Raw genomic sequence first — 25435 nt, 5'->3', positions numbered from 1 at the left:
GAGAAGAAATTGAGGTTTTGTTTACATCGAGAGTGGTATCTGGCCGACAGTTGGCGCTGGTGGGCACACCCGCAACCTGTATAGCGATCGCTGGCGAGTTTTTCATGTATGTGTCTGTCGAGCAACAGAGTTGCAGCTATTATATATTCACCGGCTAAGTTAAATATTTAAAAATACAAGTTAATAATGTATAATAAATAGACTCTGGGACCAACAAACCAGCAATTTTCAAGAAATGTAAAATCTTTCACTGAAAATGGGAACAAATTTCAAAATTGAAAAATTAAAACATTAGAAAAGGGAACTTTGAAACATCAGGTGAGTAAAAAAAATTAGAATGAGAAAATTAGAAAGTATACTTTCCAGAAAGCACCCCATGTTCCATAATATTAAAGAAAAGAAAATTGTGAAACCCAATTCTTCTCTACTATAGTCTTTAGGTGCAAGAACTGCAGTGCAATTACTGTATATGCCCTTTACATTAATGTGAAATCATTATTACTAACCTATAATGTTCAATAACCCTTGTGCTGTACGGGTTTATAAAATCTATCTATACTAAAAAGAATTATAAAAAAATTTCACATTAAGACTAACATATCATTCAAGGAAGTACAGTAGTATCACACTATAACCATTTATCAAGATATAAAAGTTATCAAAAACATTTCATAAAGATGAAAACAGTTAAAGAACATATCAAACGTCTGCTGATCATCAGGCTCTTGGTTAACAGGAATATAAACCCAAGGTAGCCAAAACTCAGATCACAAACATAACAATTTCCAAAATATCAATCAAATATAAATTCAAATCACCAAAGATCATATTTATTGATGTGAAGGTTCCAATGGAATCTTTCTCATCATAACAATTACAAGCTAAAGTGTACCTCATAAAACTGCTGTGTTCGTAGCGAAATCTTATCGGCTGTTAGGTCCATAGCCTTGGAAAGCTTGGGTCGATCGTACGGCAACACGTTCTCTTGACTAACCAAGATCACACGGCCAGTAAAGCCTTCCTGCCTCAGCTTCTCTACACAGCTTGCCCCAGCAGCTCCTGCAAAAAGTAAAAGTAATTAGGAAATAAAGACTACCTACAATTAATAAATAAAATGAGTTGTCATAAAAGAATTAGGTTTTAAAGCAAAACTAACCTAATCTAACCTAACAGCAGTCCATTGTGACAGAAGATTGCATTTAAAGTTACTCTGTATTATGAGCCCTCAGACTTGATGCTCCTGCTTGCACTGTCTGTGTGCACTGCTATGACTCTCCCGGTCAATCCTGGACTTCCATAATTTGTTGTATGCTGGGCACATCAAAAGACAATTTGGTGCCATGGGAAACTTATCTGGCATGTCTCTACCACATTTTTTACCATTAAGCAGGCATGTGGCCTGTGGGGCTTAACCTTTTTAACTTTACAAGTCTACTGAATGCTGCCACTATGACATGCCATAGATCACCCCATTGGTTTTTGGCTAAAAGAAGCTTTCTACTCAGCCAATCAAGTGTTCTAAAGTCTTCAGGGGCATGAAAAACAGATTTCATGCGAGTCAGTATTGGAGCAGAGCTGAAAGTATCTGAAAGTACTTTTGAATTATTCTTGCCTGCACCTTCAATAGTAATGACAAGTTTCTGAAAACTTCCCATAACACAGCTACAGTAATTCCTTAATTTATGCAGGCATTTTTTTAAATTAGCATAAACTTAAAAGAAAGGGTCAAATAAGTTGCACCCCAGGGTCCTATTCCTGTGCAGACTTTTTGTCATTCCTCCTTGTAACCACACGCCTGCATGGGCTTTATTGCTAGGTTCTCCACATGACATATGTACCCATACAATGAACCTTTATAGTCCCTTACTGATGGTGATAATGACAATAATAACTAGAAGGGCACTCAGTAGAGTGCAGATCTCTGCCGTGGCAGCTTATTTTGTCAACCTTGACCTTTGACTTTAACAAGTATTAATTAGCGTGGATTTTTATACACTCAAATATGAACCAAGTTTGAAGTCTCTGTGACAACATTGTCCAAATCTATGGCCGATTATGTGAGTGGGATATTTTGCTTGACCGTGCCCTTGACCTTTGACCTTCTAAAATTTAATCTTTTCAAGCTTTTCACATTACAGTTAATCCTTACAAGTTTCATTACTCTTAGATTAAAAATGGAGGCCAGGAAACTATTCATAAACAAAAACACGAACAGGGGCGAAAACATAATCTTCTAACTTCGTTGGCGGAGGTAATTACTTATCGAACTGCTCATATCTAAATAATTTTGTGCCAGTTTTAAGAAACTAAAATTTATAATACACCTGTAATGGTGATGGTACAAATATTAAGGAGAAGACCATATATAGTTCATCTTGTTTTTGAAGCTTCCCACATCCAGTCTTTACAGTCTGGGTGTTGCTCGGCCGAAGTGGGTTGCATTATGCAAAGAGATGATGGTGAAATCGAGTTGGATGATGACATCCTAGACTCCATAGATGATGACATCTGTGACCTAGATTTCCTCCTCGACCTAGATCAGTGGTTCCCAAACTGGGGGGCGCGCCCCACTAGGGGGGCGTGAGGATGATACAAGGGGGGCGTGAAATCATCTGCTCGAAATTACTTGATTAATAGAACAATAAAATCATTAAAAGAACAGCAGCATCCATCTCACTAAATTTGACCAGAAATTGTGCCATAGTCTCATAAGTATTTCCAATTATTATATGCCATGTTTTCAAATTATCTATTCTTAAAATTGCAACTCAATTTTGCCAATTTGCTAATGTTCAAACTTTTTTCGCTCACTTTGAACCAAATGTTTCGTTTTTAGTTACTGGAATATACTATTATTTGTTTGAGATGCTTTCATTATTAAAATGTAATACAAACAGAAATCTGTTTTCCTGTACAATGCTAAGAAATAAATGTAAGAATCATTTCATATAAAAAAAAAAAAAGAGAGGAGTACGGGTCTACTGGAAGCAAAAAGGGGGCGTCAGGTAAGATAGTTTGGGAACCACTGACCTAGATGATGACAATCTTATGCTGAAACCTCTGGTAGGCTAATTAACTGTCTTCAGTTATATTAATAAACTGTTAGCATTTATATTCCATACAACTAGATTTCACACTGTAAGGTATACCCAAAACTCTCACAAAAATTTCAAACTTATAGATAAAATAAATACCCATAAGTAATAAGACCCTTCATGACATACTGGCCCTTTGACATTCAGATAAATAAAGACCTTGAAAAAAAGACCCCATCAAGCATTAAATGACCCAAGGATCCAAGTTAAATAAATGGAGCATAATAAAATGTGACCATACAAAAATAGAACATGAGAGCACGTAATTTTAAGGACTGACCTCTCCTTGGAACCTGAATCAGTTCTCTTTATGCAGTAAAAACACTTAGAAAAAGAAATAGGTTCATTCTCAGTAAGTTAAAATTGATCGATTGATTTAGTTTTCTGGCATCCTGACATCGAAGGTCATTGATACCAATCAATAAACTGAGAACAAAAGCCCAGGATAAACTTGTAAAGATAGGAAAAATCTGACTAGCTAAATCTACAGTGCCAAGGTTGGAAGTCTTATGGCTAGTGTTTCAGCTTCGCCAAAAGTATATCCCTTATAAAGAGCTGAAGGTTTGTATCATTAGGAAAAATGCAAATTACTTTCAAATTTATTATATTACAGTAATTCCTTTTGATAGGTGGCAACAGGAAGCTCAAACTATGACGTTCAGTCAGAACAGGATCATTCAACTGTTCTGGGTGCAATGGCAAAAGCTGTAACACTGGCTTATGATTGCTTGAATGACCACATAAAGCCCAGGGAGGTCATTCAGTGCCAAGGTGAAATTGAGGGAGACCATTCAGTTGTACTATGAAGTTGAGAGATGATGGACAGCAAGATGGATGGAAAGAAGTAGATTGGGGATAAGAGGCAAAAAGTGGTGCTCTAGGAGCCAAAATAGAGTGTAGTAGAGGCCAAAAGTGGGTAGAGTAAGGGCCAAAAGTGGGTAGAGTAAGGGGCCAAAAGTGGGTAGAGTAAGGCCCAAAAGTGGGTAGAGTAGGGGGCAAAAATGCGTAGCGTAGGGGCCAAAAAAGGGTAGAGTAGGGGCCAAAGTGGGTATAGTAAGGGGCCAAAAGTGAGTACAATAGGGGCCAAAAGTGGGTAGAGTAGGGGCCAAAAATGGATAGAGTAGGGGGTGAAAGTGGGTAGAGTAAGTGGCCAAAAGTGGGTACAGTAAGAGTCAAAAGTGGGTAGAGTAAGTGGCCAAAAGTGGGTACAGTAAGAGTCAAAAGTGGGTAGAGTAAGTGGCCAAAAGTGGGTACAGTAAGAGTCAAAAGTGGGTAGAGTAAGTGGCCAAAAGTGGGTACAGTAGGGGCCAAAGTGGGTAAAGTAAGAGTCAAAAGTGGGTAGAGTAAGCGGAAAAAGTGGGTGGAGTAAGGGGCAAAAGTGAGTGCAATAAGGGTAAAAATGGGTAGAGAAGGGCCAATAGTGGGTTGATTAGGGTGCTGAAAGTGAGTAGAGTAGGCGCCAAAAGTGGGTGGAATAATGGCCGAAGGGATGCTGCACAGACTTTTATAATAATGCCTAAAGTTTACAGCTTGATATACTCGGACAGTATTAACCAGCTCTTGCAGAGCAATATCCCAAAGTGTTACTGGAATGCCCAAATATCCGGAGATAATTTGGACAAAATTTTCAAGATATACGAGAGAATAGCTAAGGAGTGAACTGGGATCTGGTGAATAATCCACATAAAAGAATGTCATGCACAAAGAAACGTCTTCCAAGAAGATGCGAATCAGTAAAAGTAATATCTCCCAACAATAAAATTATAAAATTTCTTCAAAGACTGTAATTCAAAATAAATTTCTGATGACCAAACAGTGATTCAGAAAGAGATAACACAGAAAACCTAACAGAGCAAATTCTTCACTTAACAAGACCAACAATAAGCTATCCAAACTACTGAACCATATTGATTAATGTGAACTATTTACAGTAATGTTACATATTCTCCCTTCATGACAGATTATTTACTTGGCTGTAAAGATCGACCTCAACTTTCAAACATTCGGATATACAAACACATCCAACTGAAATCATAAATTTCAGGTATTGTATCAAAAGTTCTTATACTGTAATAGGATAAAGAAATACTGTAGAATAACAGCACAGTAAACAAAACGATATTTGCAATAACCTGAGATTTATTTCATATGAAACATGATATTTTGATTATAAAATAAATTTTTGAATATACTTACCCGGTGAATATATAATAGCTGACGTCTCGGACGGCTCGACAGAAACCAAAAACTCGCGAGCGATCGCCATGAAGGTTGCGGGTGTGACCACCAGCGCCGACTATCGGCCAGATACCACATATACTTGTAAACATCTCCAGTTCTTCTCATTCCGCTGGGTCTCTATCGGGGAGGAAGGGAGGGCCTTTAATTTATATATTCACCGGGTAAGTATATTCAAAAATTTATTTTATAATCAAAATATCATTTTTAAATATTAAACTTAGCCGGTGAATATATAATAGCTGATTCACACCCATGGTGGTGGGTAGAGACCAGTATTAATACAATAAAGGCATATATGCTCATGAGTTTTTGACAATTATATCATAACAAAACCCAATTAAATATAGGTACCTGGTAAGGAAGCTGACTCTGACGATTACTCTGCCTTATTAGTCCGCTTTCCTCACGAAGCCCAGCCATCCTCTCAGGATGCTGAAAGACTCCCAGGAGCTGTTATATCCAGGGCGACCACCCATACAACAGGACCTCATCAAAACCCTTAATCTGGGCGCTCTCAAGAAACGACATTTGACCACCCGCCAAATCAAAAAGGATGCGAAAGACTTCTCAGTCTTCCGTACAACCCAAGACAAGATTAAAAACATTTCAAGAGAAGATTAAAAGGATATTGGGATTAAGGGAATGTAGTGGTAGAACCCTCACCCACTACTGCACTCGCTGCAACGAATGGACCCAGTGTGTAGCAGTCCTCATAAAGAGTCTGGACGTCTTTTAAGTAAAATGAAGCGAACACCGACTTGCTCCTACAAAAGGTCGCGTCCATAATACTTCGCAGAGATCTGTTTTGCTTAAAAGCCACGGAAGTTGCTATCGCTCTTACTTCGTGCGTCTTGACCTTAAGTAAACAACGATCTTTTTCACTTAAGTGAGAATGTGCCTCTCGGATTAAAAATCTAATAAAATACGATAAAGCATTTTTAGACATAGGCAATGAGGGCTTCTTAACGGAACACCATAAGGCCTCAGACCCACCTCGTAAAGATCTGGTACGAGCTAAATAAAACTTAAGAGCTCTAACTTGGCACAGAACTCTTTCAACCTCGTTGCCCACGATCTCTGATAGGCAAGGTATATCAAAAGATTTAGGCCAAGGACGAGAAGGCAGTTCATTTTTGGCCAAGAAACCAAGCTGAAGCGAACATGTGGCTTTATCTGTAGAGAAGCCGATGTTTTTACTAAAGGCATGGATCTCACTGACCCTTTTAGCCGAAGCCAAGCACACCAAAAAAAGTGTCTTGAGGGTGAGATCCTTCAGGGAGGCTGAATGCAATGGCTCAGACCTGTCGGACATTAGGAACCTTAGGACCACGTCTAAGTTCCAACCAGGAGTTGACATACGGCGCTCCTTAGAGGTCTCGAAGGACTTGAGGAGATCTTGGAGATCTTTATTATTGGACAGATCCAAGCCTCTATGTCTGAACACAGAAGCCAACATGCTCCTGTAGCCCTTAATAGTGGGAGCAGAGAGGGAGCGAACATTTCTCAGATGCAGGAGAAAGTCTACAATTTGGGCTACAGAGGTACTGGAAGAGGAAATGGATGATGACTTGCACCAATCTCTAAAGACCTCCCACTTCGACTGGTATACCTTGATGGTAGATGTTCTCCTAGCCCTCGCGATCGCTCTGGCTGCCTCCTTCGAAAATCCTCGAGCTCTTGAGAGTCTTTCGATAGTCTGAAGGCAGTCAGACGAAGCGCGGGGAGGCTTTGATGAAGACTCCTTACGAGGGGCTGCCGTAAGAGATCCATCCTTAAAGGCAGACTCCTTGGAACGTCTACCAGCCATTGAAGTACCTCTGTGAACCACTCTCTCACGGGCCAGAGGGGAGCAACCAACGTCAACCTTGTCCCTTCGTGAGAGGCGAACTTCTGCAGAACCCTGTTGATGATCTTGAACGGCGGGAATGCGTACGCGTCCAGGTGAGACCAGTCCAGCAGGAAGGCATCTATGTGGGCTGCCTCTGGATCTGGGACTGGAGAGCAATAGGTCGGGAGCCTTTTGGTCAAAGAGGTCGCAAAGAGGTCTATGGTGGGTTGACCCCAAGTCATCCAAAGACTCTTGCACACGTCCTTGTGGAGGGTCCATTCTGTGGGGATCACCTGACCTCTCCGACTGAGACAGTCCGCCAAGACGTTCAATTCCCCCTGGATGAACCTTGTCAACAGTGAGATGCCTCGATCTTTTGACCAGATGAGGAGGTCCCTTGCGATGACGAACAGTGTGTGGGAGTGAGTGCCTCCTTGCTTGGAGATGTACGCCAAGGCCGTGGTGTTGTCCGAATTCACTTCTACCACTTTGTTTCGTAGAAGACTCTCGAAACTCGTCAAAGCCAAGTGAACAGCCAACAGCTCCTTGCAGTTGATGTGCAGGCTCCTCTGATCCGACGTCCAAAGACCCGAATATTCCAGACCGTCCAGAGTCGCTCCCCAACCCAAATCCGACGCGTCTGAGAATAACACGTGGTTTGGGTTCTTGACCGCCAGGGACAAACCCTCTCGAAGACTTGTGTTACTGTCCCACCAGTTCAGGCACGTCTTTACTGGCTCGGAGATCGGGATTGAAACAGCTTCCAAAGTCTTGCCCTTGTCCCAATGGGAGTCTAGATGGAACTGGAGAGGGCAAAGGTGAAGTCTCCCTAGTGAGATAAATTGTTCCCGGGATGACAGAGTCCCTAGGAGGCTCATCCAACTTCTCACTGAGCAACGGTCTTTTCTCAGCATGAGGCGGACTTTGAGCAAGGCTTGATCTATCCTGGTGGCAGACGGAAAAGCCCGAAAAGCTAGACTGCGAATCTCCATCCCCAAATAGAGAATCGTCTGGGAGGGATTCAGTTGAGACTTTTCTAAGTTCACTAACAGTCCCAACTCCTTTGCAAGATCCAACGTCCATTGAAGGTCCTGCAGACAGCGATGACGGGACGACGCTCTGAGTAGCCAGTCGTCCAGGTACAGGGAGGCTCGAATTCCCGATAAATGAAGAAATTTTGCCACATTCCTCATAAGCCTCGTAAAAACAAGAGGAGCAGGGCTGAGGCCGAAGCACAGTGCTCGGAACTGGTACACCACATTTCTGTATACAAACCTTAGATACGGTTGAGAATCCGGGTGTATAGGAATGTGGAAGTACGCATCCTGCAGGTCGAGAGAGACCCTCCAGTCTCCCTCTCTGACCGCTGCTAGGACGGACTTCGTGGTCTCCATCGTAAATTTTGTTTTTACAACAAAAACGTTGAGCGCACTGACATCCAGCACTGGCCTCCAACCTCCTGTATGCTTGGGGACTAGGAAGAGACGTTTGTAAAATCCCGGTGATTGAAGGTCCGAGACTTTCACCACCGCTCCCTTCTCTAGCAACTGAGACACCTGCTGATGTAGAGCTTGTCTCCTTGACTCCTCTCGATACCTGGGAGAGAGGTCTAAAGGAACTGTTACTAGAGGAGGTCTCCGTACAAACGGTATTTTGTACCCCTCCTTGAGCAACAACACAGACTCTCGGTCTGCACCCCTCTTCTCCCAGGCCTGCCAGAAGTTGTACAGTCTGGCCCCTACCGCTGTCTGAGGACGTGGGCAGTCAGACTCTGCCACGGGAGGACTTGGATCCTCTCCTCTTGCCTCTTTTACTGTCGGCACGAGCGCCTCCCCTACTAGGGGCTCTGCCACGAAAGGGCGGGATAAACCTCATCGCTGGGGTATCGATCTTGGGTCTTACGACATAAGACGATGAAGGAGCAGCCTTGCGCGCCGACGTAGCCATCAGGTCGTGGGTATCCTTCTGCACCAGTGAAGCCGCAATATCCTTGATCAACTGCTGAGGAAACAAGGCAGATGACAACGGGGCAAAGAGAAGCTCCGACCTTTGGCAGGGAGTTACTCCTGCCGAAAGGAACGAGCAAAGAGTCTCCCTCTTCTTCAGGACTCCTGCCGTAAAGGTGGCAGCGAGCTCATTAGAGCCATCACGGATGGCTTTGTCCATGCAGGACATAATAAGCACGGAAACATCACGGTCGGCCGAAGAGATCTTCCTGCTTAAGGCCCCTAGCGACCAATCTAAGAAGTTAAAAACTTCGAAGGCCCTGTAAACCCCTTTGAGGAGATGGTCAAGGTCCGAGGAGGACCAGTAAACTTTAGAGCGTCTCATGGCCAGGCGACAGGGAGAGTCTACGAGGCTTGAGAAGTCTCCCTGGGCAGAGGCAGGAACTCCCAAGCCGAGAACTTCTCCCGTGTCATACCAGACGCTCGCTCTAGAAGCCAGTTTAAAAGGAGGGAAAGCAAAGGCTGTCTTCCCCAAACTCCTCCTGGTGATCAACCAGTCGCCTAGCAAACGTAAAGCTCTCTTAGAAGAGCGAGAGAGCACTAGCTTAGTAAAGGACGGCTTCGAAGCAGCTAGGCCTAGCGTAAACTCTGACGGCGGCGAACGAGGAGCAGCAGTTACAAAATGGTCCGGAAACAGATCCTTAAAAATCAGCATGATTTTTAAAAAGTCCATAGAGGGCTGGGCTTTAGGCTCCTCTCCGTCTGACAAAGTCCCCAAAGGAATATCAGTAGGAGGAGGATCAGCAACTTCCTCATCTGAAGGAACCTCGTCCGACAATAGCCGAGTCTCATGAAAAGGAGAGACCTGCCGCGGCGGCAATGCTTGACAGGAAATGTCAACAAGCAAAGGAGCAGCAGTAGCAGTAGAGGAAGCGACGTCACGCCGCTGCTGAAAGGACTGAAATCCTTGTGACTGACCAACCACCACAACTGAAGTTGATTGACGCTCGACATCACGTCGGAACTGCCTTGACTGCATAGACTGAGCAGCCAAAACAACCTTCGACTGCGGTGATTGACGCTCAACGTCAAGTCGAGGCAACTGAGCCGGTCGGCGAACGTCAGGTCGGGGCTGCGGCGGCAGCGGCTGAACGTCAACACGAGACTGCGGCAGCGGCTGAACGTCAACACGAGACTGCGGCAGCGGCTGAAAGTCAACACGAGACTGCAGCGAGGGAGGATCCATGTCACGTGACTGACGTGAAAAACTACTGACATCACGTTTCAAAGTACAAGAAACGTCAGCACTAACGTCAAACGGACGAGTAAATGCTCGTTTGGGCGGCTGACGGCCAGAGTCTCGTTCAGCGTAACGGCGACTCGAAAGCGAAGGATCATCGTGAACCTGTTCAACGTCATACTCCTCCATAAGGGAGGCAAGCTTAGTCTTCATGTCCTGCAGGACAACCCATTTAGGATCAACGGGAGTCGGAACAGGCCGAGACGACGGTAACGTCTGTGTTGGCAAAACATTGCCTTTACCGCAACCTTCGGACCCCGTGTTACGTTTGCGTTTAATAGGCGAACAGTCTTCCGACGACTGCAAAGGGTCAGAGCTGTCCCAATGGCTACAGCCAGGACACTGGACCTGTCCTGAAGGGACTGACTTTCGCTTCAAGGGTCTAGAAACCTTGCGCCAAGGTTTCTTTTGCGAAAAGTCTTCGGATGACAAGGAGAACAGTCTCACCCGTCTTATGGTAAGGGCGATCTTGACGAGAAACGTCCGATACCAAAGAGGGAACGTCTGTACGTTGGTTAAAGCCTCTCGTCCCCTTAAGTCCTACGACATTAAATCTCCCTGGTGCAGGGGAGCCTGAAAGAGGTCTCGGACTAGGGGAGCGACAAGCACGAACAGACGAACCCTCGGTCGCAACACTAAATACACTTTGCGCACTTATCACTTTATCACTACGATTTTCTGATTTACCACTCTGACACTTCAATAACTTCACATCTGACATGAGTTGGTTACGGTCCGATGCTAAGGACTCAACTTTTTCGCCTAAAGCTTGAATCGCAAGAAACATATCCCGCATGGACGGTTCATGAGTGCTAGTAGGGGGTTCAGGAACAACTACTACAGGGGAAGGATTAGGTTCAGGGGCATGGGAGGAGGAAAATTCCAACGACCTAGAGGAGCTTTTCCTCACCCTATCTCTCTCCAGCTTACGAGAATATTTATCATATTCAACCCAGTCGAATTCCGACAAGACCACGCACTCATCACACCGATCTCCTAATTGGCAGGATTTACCCCGGCAATTAGAACAAACGGTATGTGGGTCGAGAGAGGCCTTGGGAAGACGTTTGTTACAATCCCTAGCATTACACTTTCGAAATTTAGGTCCAGGGATAGGAGAAGGGTCAGCCATATTGAACAATCAGAGAAAATCCAAAACAAATCCAAAGTCATCAACAATAAACACTGGCCAAAAATGGGTTTCAAGAGTTTTAATTGAAGAAAAAACACCCGTCACAGCGAAAGCTCAAAAACAACCAAAATAAAGTACTTCACCAAAAAGGACGAAAACTCAAGGTCATCAGCGAGCGGAATCAACTTGTCGATAAGACCGACAGAGAAGAACTGGAGATGTTTACAAGTATATGTGGTATCTGGCCGATAGTCGGCGCTGGTGGTCACACCCGCAATCTTCATGGCGATCGCTCGCGAGTTTTTGGTTTCTGTCGAGCCGACCGAGACGTCAGCTATTATATATTCACCGGCTAAGTTTAATATTTAAAAAGGACTATTTGTTGACTTTGATAACTGGAAATTGTAGACATAGGCAACTATTAAGTTTGTAAGTTGAGGACGTTCTGTATTATTGTATCAGGTCTCAATCTTTGCATAAAAAGAAAGAAAAATTAAAGTTTTATAATAAAATGGCCCCACTCACCTCCACCTATGATTAAGAAAACACTTTCATTTTCAGGATCCCTTTTGGCCATCGTCTTAATGCGTTTGTCAGCAGTGAGAAGGGCCTTACTGGCTCGTACCTTGACATTACCATCTTCTTCTATGCTGACCTCATACTTTGGTAGGCTATCTAAGCCAGGGTAGTCCTCAATGTCACCTTGAAATGAAATCCATCATACATTAATAAAAAAGATTACTCGAATCAATGCATAGAGATTAATGCTAGTGAATGCTAGTGAATGAGGTTCTAAATGAGAATAGTTTTATAATTGAGAATAAAATTCTAAAATAATGTACATACATACATACATATACCAAGGCCCTTCCCCCAATTTTGGGGGGTAGCCGACATCAACAAATGAAACAAAAACAAAAAAGGGGACCTCTGCTCTCTACATTCCTCCCAGCCTAACAAGGGACTCAACCGAGTTCAGCTGGTACTGTAATTGTTAGCAAGGTTAGAATTAAGAGGTTCACCAAGAACACCATTTCTTCATGGATCCTGATCCTCCTCCAGTTCAAAGACCTTGTTGGACAAGTTGCAGATGGTTGAGGGCATTGGTTACCCGGGTTAAGTCTGGGATGAATGAATAGTATGACTGGCTCTTTTCTTTCCTTCGTCTTCCTCTCTCTTGTGGAACAGCCTCATGGGTCCTTCTGCAAGCTGGCTTCAACCTCTGCAGGTAATACCCATTTCCTATGTGTAACCTAGTTTATTTTATTATTCTTATATGATGTAGTAGTACAAAATTAACTTCTATTCACCTGTCACAGCATCAAAGCAAGCTCCATGCCATGGACAGCGAATACGCCCCTCGCACAGGACTCCTTTTTCTAAAGGGGCGCCGTAATGGGAACACTTGGAGCCAACAGCGGATAAAAATCCTTTTTGATTAACCAACAGGACTTTACCCCCTTCAATGTCAAAGGACTTCATTCTGAAAAATAGAAATACTGTATGACAAATTTTGAAGTAAGTTGTATTTTCCATACCCAAACAAACCAGAGCCCTTTACTATGAACATACAGTATTGTTCCAGCATAGCTGGAAACTAGCAATAAACTTTTTACGTGAGGTAAACAACCAGCCCCTAGTTATCTGCGCCAGAACAATATATTCATAGTGAAGAGCAAATAGTTTGGATTTGTGTAGAAAAAAACAGTATTGCATATATTAACTCAAAACAATCAAATACGACAAATTTGGAAATAATTTGTATTTTCCCCTAACTAATAGAGTACAAACCTGTAGTTATTTATATGGATGTTCTTTTGGCAAAGCTGGAAGGTAACCATTACACTTTTAATGCGAAGTGGCAACCCTACCTAACCACTGTAATGAGCAGGTAGGGGGTGGCTGGGGGGGTACCTACCTACCCACTACAGGGGTTAAGTAGGGTTTCCACCTCGCATTAGAAGTCTAACGACTACCTTCCAGCTTCGCCTAAAGAATATGCATATACAGTACTGTAAATAACATAAGGTTTGTTAGTGCAGGAACAAAAAGTAATTCAGTATTCAATCTCTCATAATTCATAATTCTAAAATAGTATAAACCTACAAATAGCCAAAGCCTTCAGGTGTTCTGGATATGCTGTACTCACCCTTCTTCTGGTAAATCATTTTGGTGACAGACTACTGCCTCCACCATATCATTCGCATTACTTGCAGAACTCATTCTTCTGTCTGTCAAAAGAAAGATAAACTACAGTATACTAAGGACCAAAGTCTTTTGGGAGTGTCAACATTTCATGTTAAATAATCTCAATAATATTGAATGACTGACTCACTGTCATATCATATGTCGTTACTTTGGAAAGTTGAACATCTGCACTGTGTAAAATGGTCAGGAAACAAAATGAGAAACAAAAACATCACAAGTAAGTATTATGAAGAATAAATTCTGAATCTTTTACTTGTCTATTGAAGGCTAAACAAATACCATACATTTGTTGCTCAGTCTGAAGAGTTACCAGTGTGTTAGGCCTACTGCTTATTACATATGTGACCTCCATTTTCAAACACCATTAAACGTAGAGGCAATCATAATTAGAGTAAACAAGAATGTACGCATCAGGTTGATAAAGTCACAAATTTTTAAAGTAATTTCTATTTCCCTAATTATAAAAACCTGAGGCCTTTACCTAGTAAAACATATAACAGCAAAGCTGGAACACTACAATTAAAATTAGAGTATAACGAGGTGTAATGATTGGCAGGCAGTTAGTTATCTGTCGATAGCAGGAATTGGTGCCCACGCCGGCTCACCGACAACTCACTTGGGTGGAAGCCTGGGACTTTCTCAGGGGCTGGTGATGGCAGGAAAGTTTGAGTGAAGGACTTAATAATCTAAAACTCTTTAGCCAATGAAAACTTGAGAACTTTTCCTGCTATAGCTCCCTGATGTTTCATGAATTGACTTCTTACTTATGTACATGATTTAAGTACTTAGTTTAACAATGATTACCACGTGTGTCAAAAGGTTAATGAAAATTGTACTACAGTACTGTAAAAGATTTCATAAGCAAAATGAAGACATATAATGGTAATATGATTCTCTATCCAAAAAGTAGGTCTTCTTTTTTCTATCTGAAGTTAATTACAAGGATTGGAACAAGAGGAATGAGTATGCCTTCAAACTTTAATTTACAATCTTAAGATGATGAAAGGCAAAGTGTATCATATTAGTGACTCCTTGCAGATCAAGACTCGGTGTGTACAGTTGCATTGGGATACATTCTTGTAAAATTTCACTGGTGCTATCTCAAGAGTCTGTAGGTCAGTTTATGGTGAAGTTAAGTTTAACACTGACTCCTCCTGGAGGAACCCGGGGCCCTAAGTAAGGTTACAGTAGGGAAAAGTGAGGTATTATTTCTAACTTGTGGCACTGTATGCCAAATTACAATGGTAGGTAGGGATTTCAGGGGAGACAACAGGCAGGCTTTATCTCAAGTAATAATAATAATAATAATCCCATGCTTGTACTCTGAGTTTAGTGACCAATGTAGATTATAGCCATGAATATTTTTTTCAGAATGCTTATCATGTGATTTAGGGTATAATTTTCAGAGAATTCCTGTAAATATAAATATTGTTTTTGGTCTTCCCCAACACAAAAGTTACAACTTCACCAGTGCATCGTTCAGTTATCAAGATGTTCTATGAATACAGAAATGTATCCTAGGTCTGTATAAGTAAGACATACGAGGGACAAAGCCCTATCCCAGAGAGTATTATCATTATTATTAGCTAAGCTACAATCCTAGTTAGAAAAGCAAGATGCTATAGGCCCAAAGGCTCCAACAGGGAAAAATAGCCCAGTGAGGAAGGGAAATAAAGAAATAAATAAACAATATAAGTACTGAAAAATTAAAATAAAATATTTTACAAACATTAACAACATTAAAACAGATATTTGATACATAACCTATAAAAGGACTTATGTAAGCCTGTTCAACATAAAAACAAGGGATCTTTTTTAGGTTACAGGGGACATCAAGATATCTGTTTGTTAGTGATGGCACGGGAATAAAATGTTATTTTCATTAGTAAAATAAATTTTTGAATATACTTACCCGATAATCATGTAGCTGTCAACTCCGTTGCCCGACAGAATTCTACGGAAGGGATACGCCAGCGATCGCTATACAAGAGGGGGGTGTACTCACAAGCGCCACCTGTGGCCAGGTACTGCAGTACTTCTTGTTGACACCACTTCAATTTTTCCTCGGTCCACTGGTTCTATGGGGAGGAAGGGTGGGTCAATTAAATCATGATTATCGGGTAAGTATATTCAAAAATTTATTTTACTAATGAAAATAAAATTTTTCAATATTAAACTTACCCGATAATCATGTAGCTGATTCACACCCAGGGAGGTGGGTGAAAACCAGTGTACATGTATATCAAGAAGCTAAGTATCCCGTATTTCATATTATCAGTTATTCAAAATAACAATGAAATTACAAGTACCTGGTAAGGAAGTCGACTTGAGCCATTACTCTGCCTTAAATAAGTTCGTCTTCCTTACTGAGCGCAGCGTTCCTCTTAGGAGGCTGAACAACTCTAAGGTGCTGAAGTATCAAGGGCTGCAACCCATACTAAAGGACCTCATCACAACCTTTAACCTCGGCGCTTCTCAAGAAAGAATTGACCACCCGCCAAATCAACAAGGATGTGGAAGGCTTCTTAGCCGACCGTACAACCCATAAAAAGTATTCAAGAGAAAGGTTAAAAGGTTATGGGATTATGGGAATGTAGTGGCTGAGCCCTCGCCTACTACTGCATTCGTTGCTACGAATGGTCCCAGGGTGTAGCAGTACTCGTAAAGAGACTGGACATCTTTGAGATAGAATGATGCGAACACTGACTTGCTTCTCCAATAGGTTGCATCCATAACACTCTGCAGAGAATGGCTCTGTTTGAAGGCCACTGAAGTAGCCACAGCTCCCACTTCATGTGTCCTTACCTTCAGCAAAGCAAGGTCTTCTTCCTTCAGATGAGAATGTGCTTTCCTAATCAGAAGCCTGAATAGTAAGAAACTGAGTTCTTAGAACTTGGAAAAGAAGGTTTCTTGATAGCACACCATAAGGCTTCTGATTGCCCTCGTAAAGGTTAAGACCTTTTTAGATAGTACCTAAGAGCTCTAACTGGGCAAAGTACTCTCTCCAGTTCATTCCCCACCAAGTTGGACAGGCTTGGGATCTCGAACGACTTAGGCCAAGGACGTGAAGGAAGTTCGTTTAGCAAAAACCGAGCTGCAAGGAACATGTAGCCGGTTCAGATGTGAAAACAATGATCCTGCTGAAGGCGTGGATCTCACTTACTCTTTTAGCTGTTGTCAAGCACACGAGGAAAAGAGTTTTTAATGTGAGGTCCTAAAAAGAGGCTGATTGGAGAGGTTCAAATCTTGATGACATAAGGAACCTTAGGACCACGTCTAGATTCCAGCCTGGAGTGGACAACCGACGTTCCTTTGAGGTCTCAAAAGACCTAGGGAGGTCCTGTAGATCTTTGTTGGTGGAAAGATCCAAGCCTCTGTGGCGGAAAACCGCTGCCAACATACTTCTGTAACCCTTGATCGTAGGAGCTGAAAGGGATCTTACTTTCCTTAGATATAACAGGAAGTCAGCAATCTGGGTTACAGTGGTACTGGTTGAGGAAACTGCATTGGTCTTGTACCAGCTACGGAAGACTTCCCCTTGAGACTGATAGATTCTGAGAGTGGATGTTCTCCTTGCTTTGGCAATCGCTCTGGCTGCCTCCTTCGAAAAGCCCCTAGCTCTTGAGAGTCTTTCGAAAGTCTGAAGGCAGTCAGACGAAGAGCGTGGAGGTTTGGGTGTACCTTCTTTACGTGAGGTAGACGTAGAAGGTTCACTCCTAGAGGAAGAGTCCTGGGAATGTCGACCAGCCATTGCAGTACCTCTAAGAACCATTCTCTCGCGGGCCAGAGCGGAGCCAACCAACGTCAGCCGTGTCCCTTTGCGAGAGGAGAACTTCTGAAGTACCCTGTTGACAATCTTGAACGGCGGGAATGCATACAGGTCGAGATGGAACCAATCCAGCAGAAAAGCATCCACGTGAACTGCTGCTGGGTCTGGAATCGGAGAACAATACAACAGGAGTCTCTAGGTTATCGAGGTAGCGAACAGATCTATGGTTGGCTGACCCCACAGGGCCCAAAGTCTGCTGCAAACATTCTTGTGAAGGGTCCACTCTGTGGGGATGACCTGACCCTTCCGGCTGAGGTGATCTGCCATGACATTCATACCGCCCTGAATGAACCTCGTTACCAGCGTGAGCTTTCGATCTTAGACCAGATGAGGAGGTCCCTTGCGATCTAGAACAACTTCACGAAAGAGTCCCTCCCTGCTTGAAGATGTAAGCCAGGGCTGTGGTGTTGTCAGAGTCCACCTCCACCACTTTGTTAAGCTGGAGGGACTTGAAGTTTATCAAGGCCAGAAGAACCGCCAACAACTCCTTGCAATTGATGTGAAGTGTCCTTTGCTCCTGATTCCATGTTCCCGAGCATTCCTGTCCGTCCAAAGTCGCACCCCAGCCCGTGTCTGATGCGTCCGAGAGGAGACGGCGGTCGGGTTTCTGAACAGCCAAAGGTAGACTTCCTTGAGAAGAAAGCTGTTCTTACACCACGCGAGAGAAGACCTCCTCTCTTCGGAAACAGGAACTGAGACCGTCTCTAGCGTCATGTCCTTTATCCAGTGAGCAGCTAGATGATACTGAAGGGGGGGAGGTGGAGTCTCCCTAACACGATGAACAGGGCCAGCGATGAAAGTGTCCCTGTTAGACTCATCCACTACCTGACTGAGCATCGGTTCCTTCTCAGCATGCTCTGGATGCATTCTAGGGCTTGGAAGATCCTTGGGGCCGACGGAAAAGCCCGAAAAGCTCGACTCTGAAGATCCATACCCAGGGAGACAATGGTCTGGGATGGGACGAGCTGAGACTCCTCAAAATTGACCAGGAGGCCCAGTTCCTTGGTCAGATCCATAGTCCATCTGAGAATCTCCAGACAGCGACGACTTGTGGGAGCTCTTAAAAGCCAGTCGTCTGACGGAGCCGGACACAAGATCATGGTACTGCTGCACAGTCTGTAAACTGTCAACCATGGGGAAGCGAGGAAGTACAGTGACAACCCGAAGCTGTCTAGACTGTCTGGGTCGTACAGACAACTCCTTATCGGGTTGCTGAGGTTGCCGCACTGCGTCACAACAAGTCACTTCTGCTGGTTGTTGAACGTCTTCCCAGTGACACACTGACTCCGTAAACAAAAAATCCTCTAACAAGGACTAAGCTTGGACTGCATGTCTTGCAACACAGCTCAAGGTCTATGGGAGCAGGTGTGGTAACAGACGGGGTTAGCGACTGAAGTGGAACCATTACCTTCCCTGGAGGCATGTTATGCTTAAATAAAAGTCCATAGGGGGCTACGCAGCTAAAGGCTCCTCTCCAAATGACAGAGTCCTCAAGGGAATATCAGAAGGAGGGAGAAAAGCACTTTCTCATCTACAGGGACCATATCCGAGAAAAGCTAAGTTCTCTCAGTGAGGGTTTCACTGGTGCAAAAGCAGCAGACTAGAAGGCAACGTTATGAAACTGCTTGACAGTCTAGTGAGTTGGCAACAACCAAAGATGTATGACTGAGAAGCATGCGGTAAGGTATGCAGAGCATGTTGTATGCAGAGCATGCTGTATGCAGAGCATGCTGTATGCAGAGCATGCTGTATGCAGAGCATGCTGTATGCAGAGCATGCTGTATGTAGAGCATGCTGTATGCAGAGCATGCTGTATGCAGAGCATGCTGTATGCAGAGCATGCGGTAAGGTATGCAGAGCATGTTGTATGCAGAGCATGCTGTATGCAGAGCATGCTGTATGTAGAGCATGCTGTAAGGTAAGCAGAGCGTGTTGCATGGCGTGTAACATTTCTCAGAAATTCCATGACCAGTGCTAGAGTGAGTAATATCGCATTACCGTCCATTGAAAGTGCACGTGCCGAGGGAATTGATTTAGACTGTTTTGTTGATGACTTTGATAGCCGGCATGATAATCGTAGAATTAAGCTACACTAAATGTACTATAATCTACTTCACCTCAGGAAAGGGAAACTCGCCCTGTTGGCAACACTGCATTACTTCATGCATGCTTGCATGGGGTTTAATATCATCATAATATTTACCTTACATTCATAACTCATGATTCATTTTTGTTTTGAAGATATTTTTGCCATATTTTGCGATTTTGTTAAAAATATATTGCAAGGAATACATATATATTTTTATATAAGTAATACAAATAACCTCCATTATCATAATGTTTGTGTAGGCATACATGTATATGATTACAAATGCAAGTTATGAAAGTAATGAGGTGTTATTATTGTCATTTGTAATTCCCAAGTTGAATGGGAAGAGGCTCAAGTTGAGGAGAAAGTGGCAGATGCATGCGTTGAGGTGGCTGACTCATAGCATGAGGTTGCTGCCTCAAGAGTTGCGCTTGCTGTAAGGGTTGCGGATGCGCAGTAGCAGGTTCCTGAGGAACGAGTTGAGGTTCCTGAGGTGTGAGCTGCGAGAGTTGAGGTAGCGGCTGCGCAGAACGCAGTTCTTGTCTCGCGAGTTGAGGTTCCTGAGGTGCTAGCCTAAGGAGTTGAGGCTCTTGCCTTGAGGAGGGTTGGGTTGTCGTACCTCAAGAGATTGTTGCCTCGCTGGTGGAACCGCAAGCGGAAGCGGAGGAAGTAAGGCATAAGATTCCTGCTCCCATTGCTGAGGTTGCCTTAAGGAAGGCGGAGGTTGCTGCACACCGCTGGTAACTGGCAACTCAGTACGCGGTAAGGTATCCTGAGGAACCTCAACATCGTACGCCTGGCAGACTGGACTGCGGTGAGGCGGAGCTCTCGCAGGAGGAGGTGTAACCTTCTCAGCCTGACACTCACGCATTAAGACCGCAAGCTGTGACTGCATGGACTGCAGCAAAGTCATCTTGGGGTCGGCAGACGCTAAGGTCTGCTGAGGCAAAGCCTTAACAGAAGATGAGGTCTGTTGCGGCATCACCTTACCTCTCTTAGGAGGTGTGCAGTCACCTGATGACTGCGGAGAGTCAGAGCTAACCCAATGACTGCATCCGGGTTGTTGAACTCTAGAGGTCTGGACTTTACGTTTAAGAGGTCTTGAGACCTGAGTCCAGCGTTATCTCCCCGAAATTTCTTCTGCAGACGAGTAAAATAAGGGCTCAATCGTCTGCGGGTGGGAGTGACGGTCTCTGTAAGACACGCCCGCAACCACCGAGGATACTTCTGTGCGCCGATCAAGGCCTGCCGAACCCTTTTGCCCTTCGACATTGCTTCTCCCCTGGGCTTGGGAGCTTGCAAGAGGTCCCGGACTGGGAGGACGACTGGCACGCAAGAAGTACCCTCACGCACAACACTGACACACTTTGGGCTAATCACTTATCACTTTTGAATTTCTGTTTGCACTTATTTCACTGAACTCGAAACTTTAAGTGGATTGTACCTGAAACACGCAATTCTATCCTTCTTTAAAAGTTAGTAATTGCGAAAACAGAATTACAATGTAACAGAAAAATCTAATGAAAGATAAATAATTCAGTGGCTGGAAAGAGACTAAACACTAGATCAAATAAACTACGTTTAAAATCTCTCGCCGCATAAAGCTTGAGAACAAGAATAAACTCTAGAAACGTTTACCTTCTTCCCCTAAAGAGACTAGGGAGAAGAGCAAAAACGATAACAACGTTACTCGCTTGAACGAAACGTTTATCCAGCTCTCTCTCCCTCCGTCTCTATCTCTCTCTCTTTCTCTCTCTTGACTTAGAACCTGAGAGAAGAGCCCAATCATATATACTCGTTAAAACGTATTATGTTAAAGGAAAAAAACTGAAAGATTTCCCAAATAAAAAGTTCCTTTATTAGAATTAAAACCATTAAGCTAAGAAAGAATGAACAAAACGTTATAAACGGTTTACTCTTACTGCAACGTGACACCGTGAAAATTCTCTCTCTATCGTAACGATAGAGCGCAAGTTGAACGTTCTGAACGTCAACAACTGCAGAGACAAAACAAAACGTTAGTTCAACTTTAAAACAGTACGAGACTATCAAAGAAATTCTTTCAAAAACATTAAAATAGCATAATATGTTAACAGGTAAAACCGAAATGACGGGCTCAATGTTAATTAACTTCGGTACAAGAAAAGACCGCCTACTATTAGGAAAGGTCGAATATAAACAAATATAAAAATTAATTTAATAATTTTATAAAAAAGGAAGTTAATCGAAGAGGCCTATAAATGGCGGAGAGATATAAAATAAATCTATAACTTTTGTGAGCAAAATTAAGAAAGAGAGTCTATACTCTCTTAGACACCAACACTTCCGTCTAAGGGAAGGGTCGGCCATTTAAAGGTGAAAGAGAGTTCATACTCTCTTCGTCACCATAATTAATCAAATTAATTCCAAAAGCTAGCTAAGCTAATAATAAAACTTCCTGAATAGCGAAAGCTGAAATCTTAGAGCAATACTTCACCAAAAACCGTGAACAAGACTCCAAAATTATAAGCGTATCCATGAACGTCTTGCCGGAAGCACGACAGAGGAAAAATTGAAGTGGTGTCAACAAGAAGTACTGCAGTACCTGGCCACAGGTGGCGCTTGTGAGTACACCCCCCTCTTGTATAGCGATCGCTGGCGTATCCCTTCCGTAGAATTCTGTCGGGCAACGGAGTTGACAGCTACATGATTATCGGGTAAGTTTAATATTGAAAATTAGGGCTTTATAGTACAGTTTAGTACCATATTATTCTATTTCAGCAACCATTACTGTATTAACGTAGTTACAGACTTTAATTAAAAATTCTTGTTTTGCTTCTACCATTTTCATCTTAACACCTGCCATGAGATGCTCCTCCATATAGTTCACAAAAATTCCTATAGGTAATGCTTCTGTCATAAGTTACTTGTCTGAACAGAATTTATGTCCTACCATTTTACAATCATATCTCTAGGTTACCATATGCGTTTACAGTACTGTATTGGGATATCAAATGTAACACTGTAATGCCCTTATTTCAGTTATCATGTGAATAATAATTGGTTAAGATATAAATGTGTTTGGTAAATTTAGTACGATAATAAGAAATGGAAGCCAAGTCTAACATTCAAAGAGATACAGGAATTGAAAGCTACAACTCACCCCTCTGTTAAGTGTGAACTGTATATCAATGGTTTGTATGCAGTTAATTGTACAATATTTTCAAATATTAGGACAGAAATGTGATTTATTTTGTTTCTGCTCTATCTCATTATCTTAACATAAAAAAACCCCAAAGACCAATTGAACCAAGTAAATGATTAGATGATTAAAATAACTTCAAAACACTCTCCCACATGAATGACGCACATTCTGCGACATGAACCGCTTGCCAGAGGCGACAATCTATGGAGATAATGATGTATTGCAAGCAAAACAAGACTGGTACACAGTCTGTCTTAGGAGGTCTTGAACGTCCTTAATGGCAATAAGTATCGCAAACCCACAGTATGTTTAGATAGGGTAGTCGAGACTTCATAATTCAGTAACTATGAGTTTCTCCCAGTTATTGTTATTAAAAAACAATTCAAAACACCATAAAATACACTAGGCATTAATCACATTTCTCCATAATGATTATTGGGTATTATTACAGTTTCATCCATTATGGGAAATCTATTATAATAATATATTTCCCGAGTAAAGCAAGTCTTTTGTAGTATTTCTGTAAAATATTATCTGTCGCAAATGCCTAGTTCTTTATATATCGATGATCAAACTCACGCTACTCATGTCTTCCTCCCAGATTTTTTCTAAGTCTGTTGTTATTGTTGACTGTGTCTTGTATTTGCTTAAATGAGCCCTGTAACCACTATAATCCGCTGACAAACTAGTCCACTATGAAGTCTTACACGTTTGGCCAATCACAGCGCCTGTCCACTATGACGTCATACATGTTTGGCCAATCACAGCGCGACAATACATTATCTTCCCAGGCATTTCATTTCGTTCTTAGACATGGAGACCATAGAAAGCACGTCATCTCATGTTGCACAATAAGTTGAAATTCCATCTTCTTGTCCTGACTGTTTCCTAACTTACAATGAATTTGTTGAAAAACTAGTGCATTTGTGCCAGAGACACAATTTAATTTTACAAAATAAAAATTGTCCTGCATGCCAAGGAACCTTCCCAACGGCTTCACGTTTTCCTCAAAGCAGCAGCACATCTTTATGAACCAACAGTTTACGGTAAGCTTCATTAATTTATAGAGTATATTATAATGGTGATAGTATAACGATGTATACAGCAGTACCATCACTTTGGATTTGGTTTGATGGATGTGTTAGGTAGTGGCTGTAAGGGGGGGGGGGGGGTCGCAGGGGCTAAGCCTAGGTAGGGGTACAGGGCCCTAGGTTAGGTGGTTGTATTAGGTTCGGTAGTGTCCCGAAAATCACTGTGGCCATAAGGGGGGGTCGCAGGGGGGGGGGGGGGCGGAGCCCCCCCGGTAGGCCTAGGTAGGGATACAGGGCCCCTATGCTAGGTTAGGTGGGTTTTCTTCGGTTCAGTAGTGCCCTGAAAATCACTGTGGCCTTAAGGGGGGGTCGCAAGGGGGGCGGATCCCCCCCCCGGTAGGGCTAGATAGGGGTATAGGGGGAGGGGTGGTGGAAGGATAAGTATTCATTTATTGCAAATATCATTTGACGCCCCCCCCACCCAAAACCCCGGTTCCCACCTGGTGTCCCCCATAATTGTTGGGATGAAGTAGGGTCTTTCTGCAATCTGGAACAACTTGTTGTTTTAACTCCAATTACATAGTAAAATGTTATTTTCATTAGTAAAATAAATTTTTGAATATACTTACCCGATAATCATGTAGCTGTCAACTCCGTTGCCCGACAGAATTCTACGGAAGGGATACGCCAGCGATCGCTATACAAGAGGGGGGTGTACTCACAAGCGCCACCTGTGGCCAGGTACTGCAGTACTTCTTGTTGACACCACTTCAATTTTTCCTCGGTCCACTGGTTCTATGGGGAGGAAGGGTGGGTCAATTAAATCATGATTATCGGGTAAGTATATTCAAAAATTTATTTTACTAATGAAAATAACATTTTTCAATATTAAACTTACCCGATAATCATGTAGCTGATTCACACCCAGGGAGGTGGGTGAAAACCAGTGTACATGTATATCAAGAAGCTAAGTATCCCGTATTTCATATTATCAGTTATTCAAAATAACAATGAAATTACAAGTACCTGGTAAGGAAGTCGACTTGAGCCATTACTCTGCCTTAAATAAGTTCGTCTTCCTTACTGAGCGCAGCGTTCCTCTTAGGAGGCTGAACAACTCTAAGGTGCTGAAGTATCAAGGGCTGCAACCCATACTAAAGGACCTCATCACAACCTTTAACCTCGGCGCTTCTCAAGAAAGAATTGACCACCCGCCAAATCAACAAGGATGTGGAAGGCTTCTTAGCCGACCGTACAACCCATAAAAAGTATTCAAGAGAAAGGTTAAAAGGTTATGGGATTATGGGAATGTAGTGGCTGAGCCCTCGCCTACTACTGCATTCGTTGCTACGAATGGTCCCAGGGTGTAGCAGTACTCGTAAAGAGACTGGACATCTTTGAGATAGAATGATGCGAACACTGACTTGCTTCTCCAATAGGTTGCATCCATAACACTCTGCAGAGAATGGCTCTGTTTGAAGGCCACTGAAGTAGCCACAGCTCCCACTTCATGTGTCCTTACCTTCAGCAAAGCAAGGTCTTCTTCCTTCAG

The 25435-nt window shown here is 42.9% G+C and overlaps 1 protein-coding gene across 1 annotated transcript in view; it reads right to left on the bottom strand.

The window, feature by feature from the left end:
- Positions 1 to 25435, bottom strand: part of LOC137658794 (apoptosis-inducing factor 3-like) — an 88040-nt gene that overhangs the window by 45435 nt on the left and 17170 nt on the right. The window contains exons 2-5 of the mRNA XM_068393839.1: positions 13692 to 13773; positions 12853 to 13025; positions 12068 to 12244; positions 893 to 1059 (exon numbers count right to left, since the gene is read on the bottom strand). Of these exons, the coding sequence (XP_068249940.1) occupies positions 893 to 1059; positions 12068 to 12244; positions 12853 to 13025; positions 13692 to 13773 (599 nt within the window). The remainder of the gene's footprint in view (positions 1 to 892; positions 1060 to 12067; positions 12245 to 12852; positions 13026 to 13691; positions 13774 to 25435) is intronic.

Source organism: Palaemon carinicauda, chromosome 19 (assembly GCF_036898095.1).
Source record: "Palaemon carinicauda isolate YSFRI2023 chromosome 19, ASM3689809v2, whole genome shotgun sequence".
Classification (NCBI taxonomy): Eukaryota; Metazoa; Arthropoda; class Malacostraca; order Decapoda; family Palaemonidae; genus Palaemon; species Palaemon carinicauda.
Note: the sequence above shows the minus strand (reverse complement) of the source record. Positions and strands in the feature narration are given on the sequence as shown.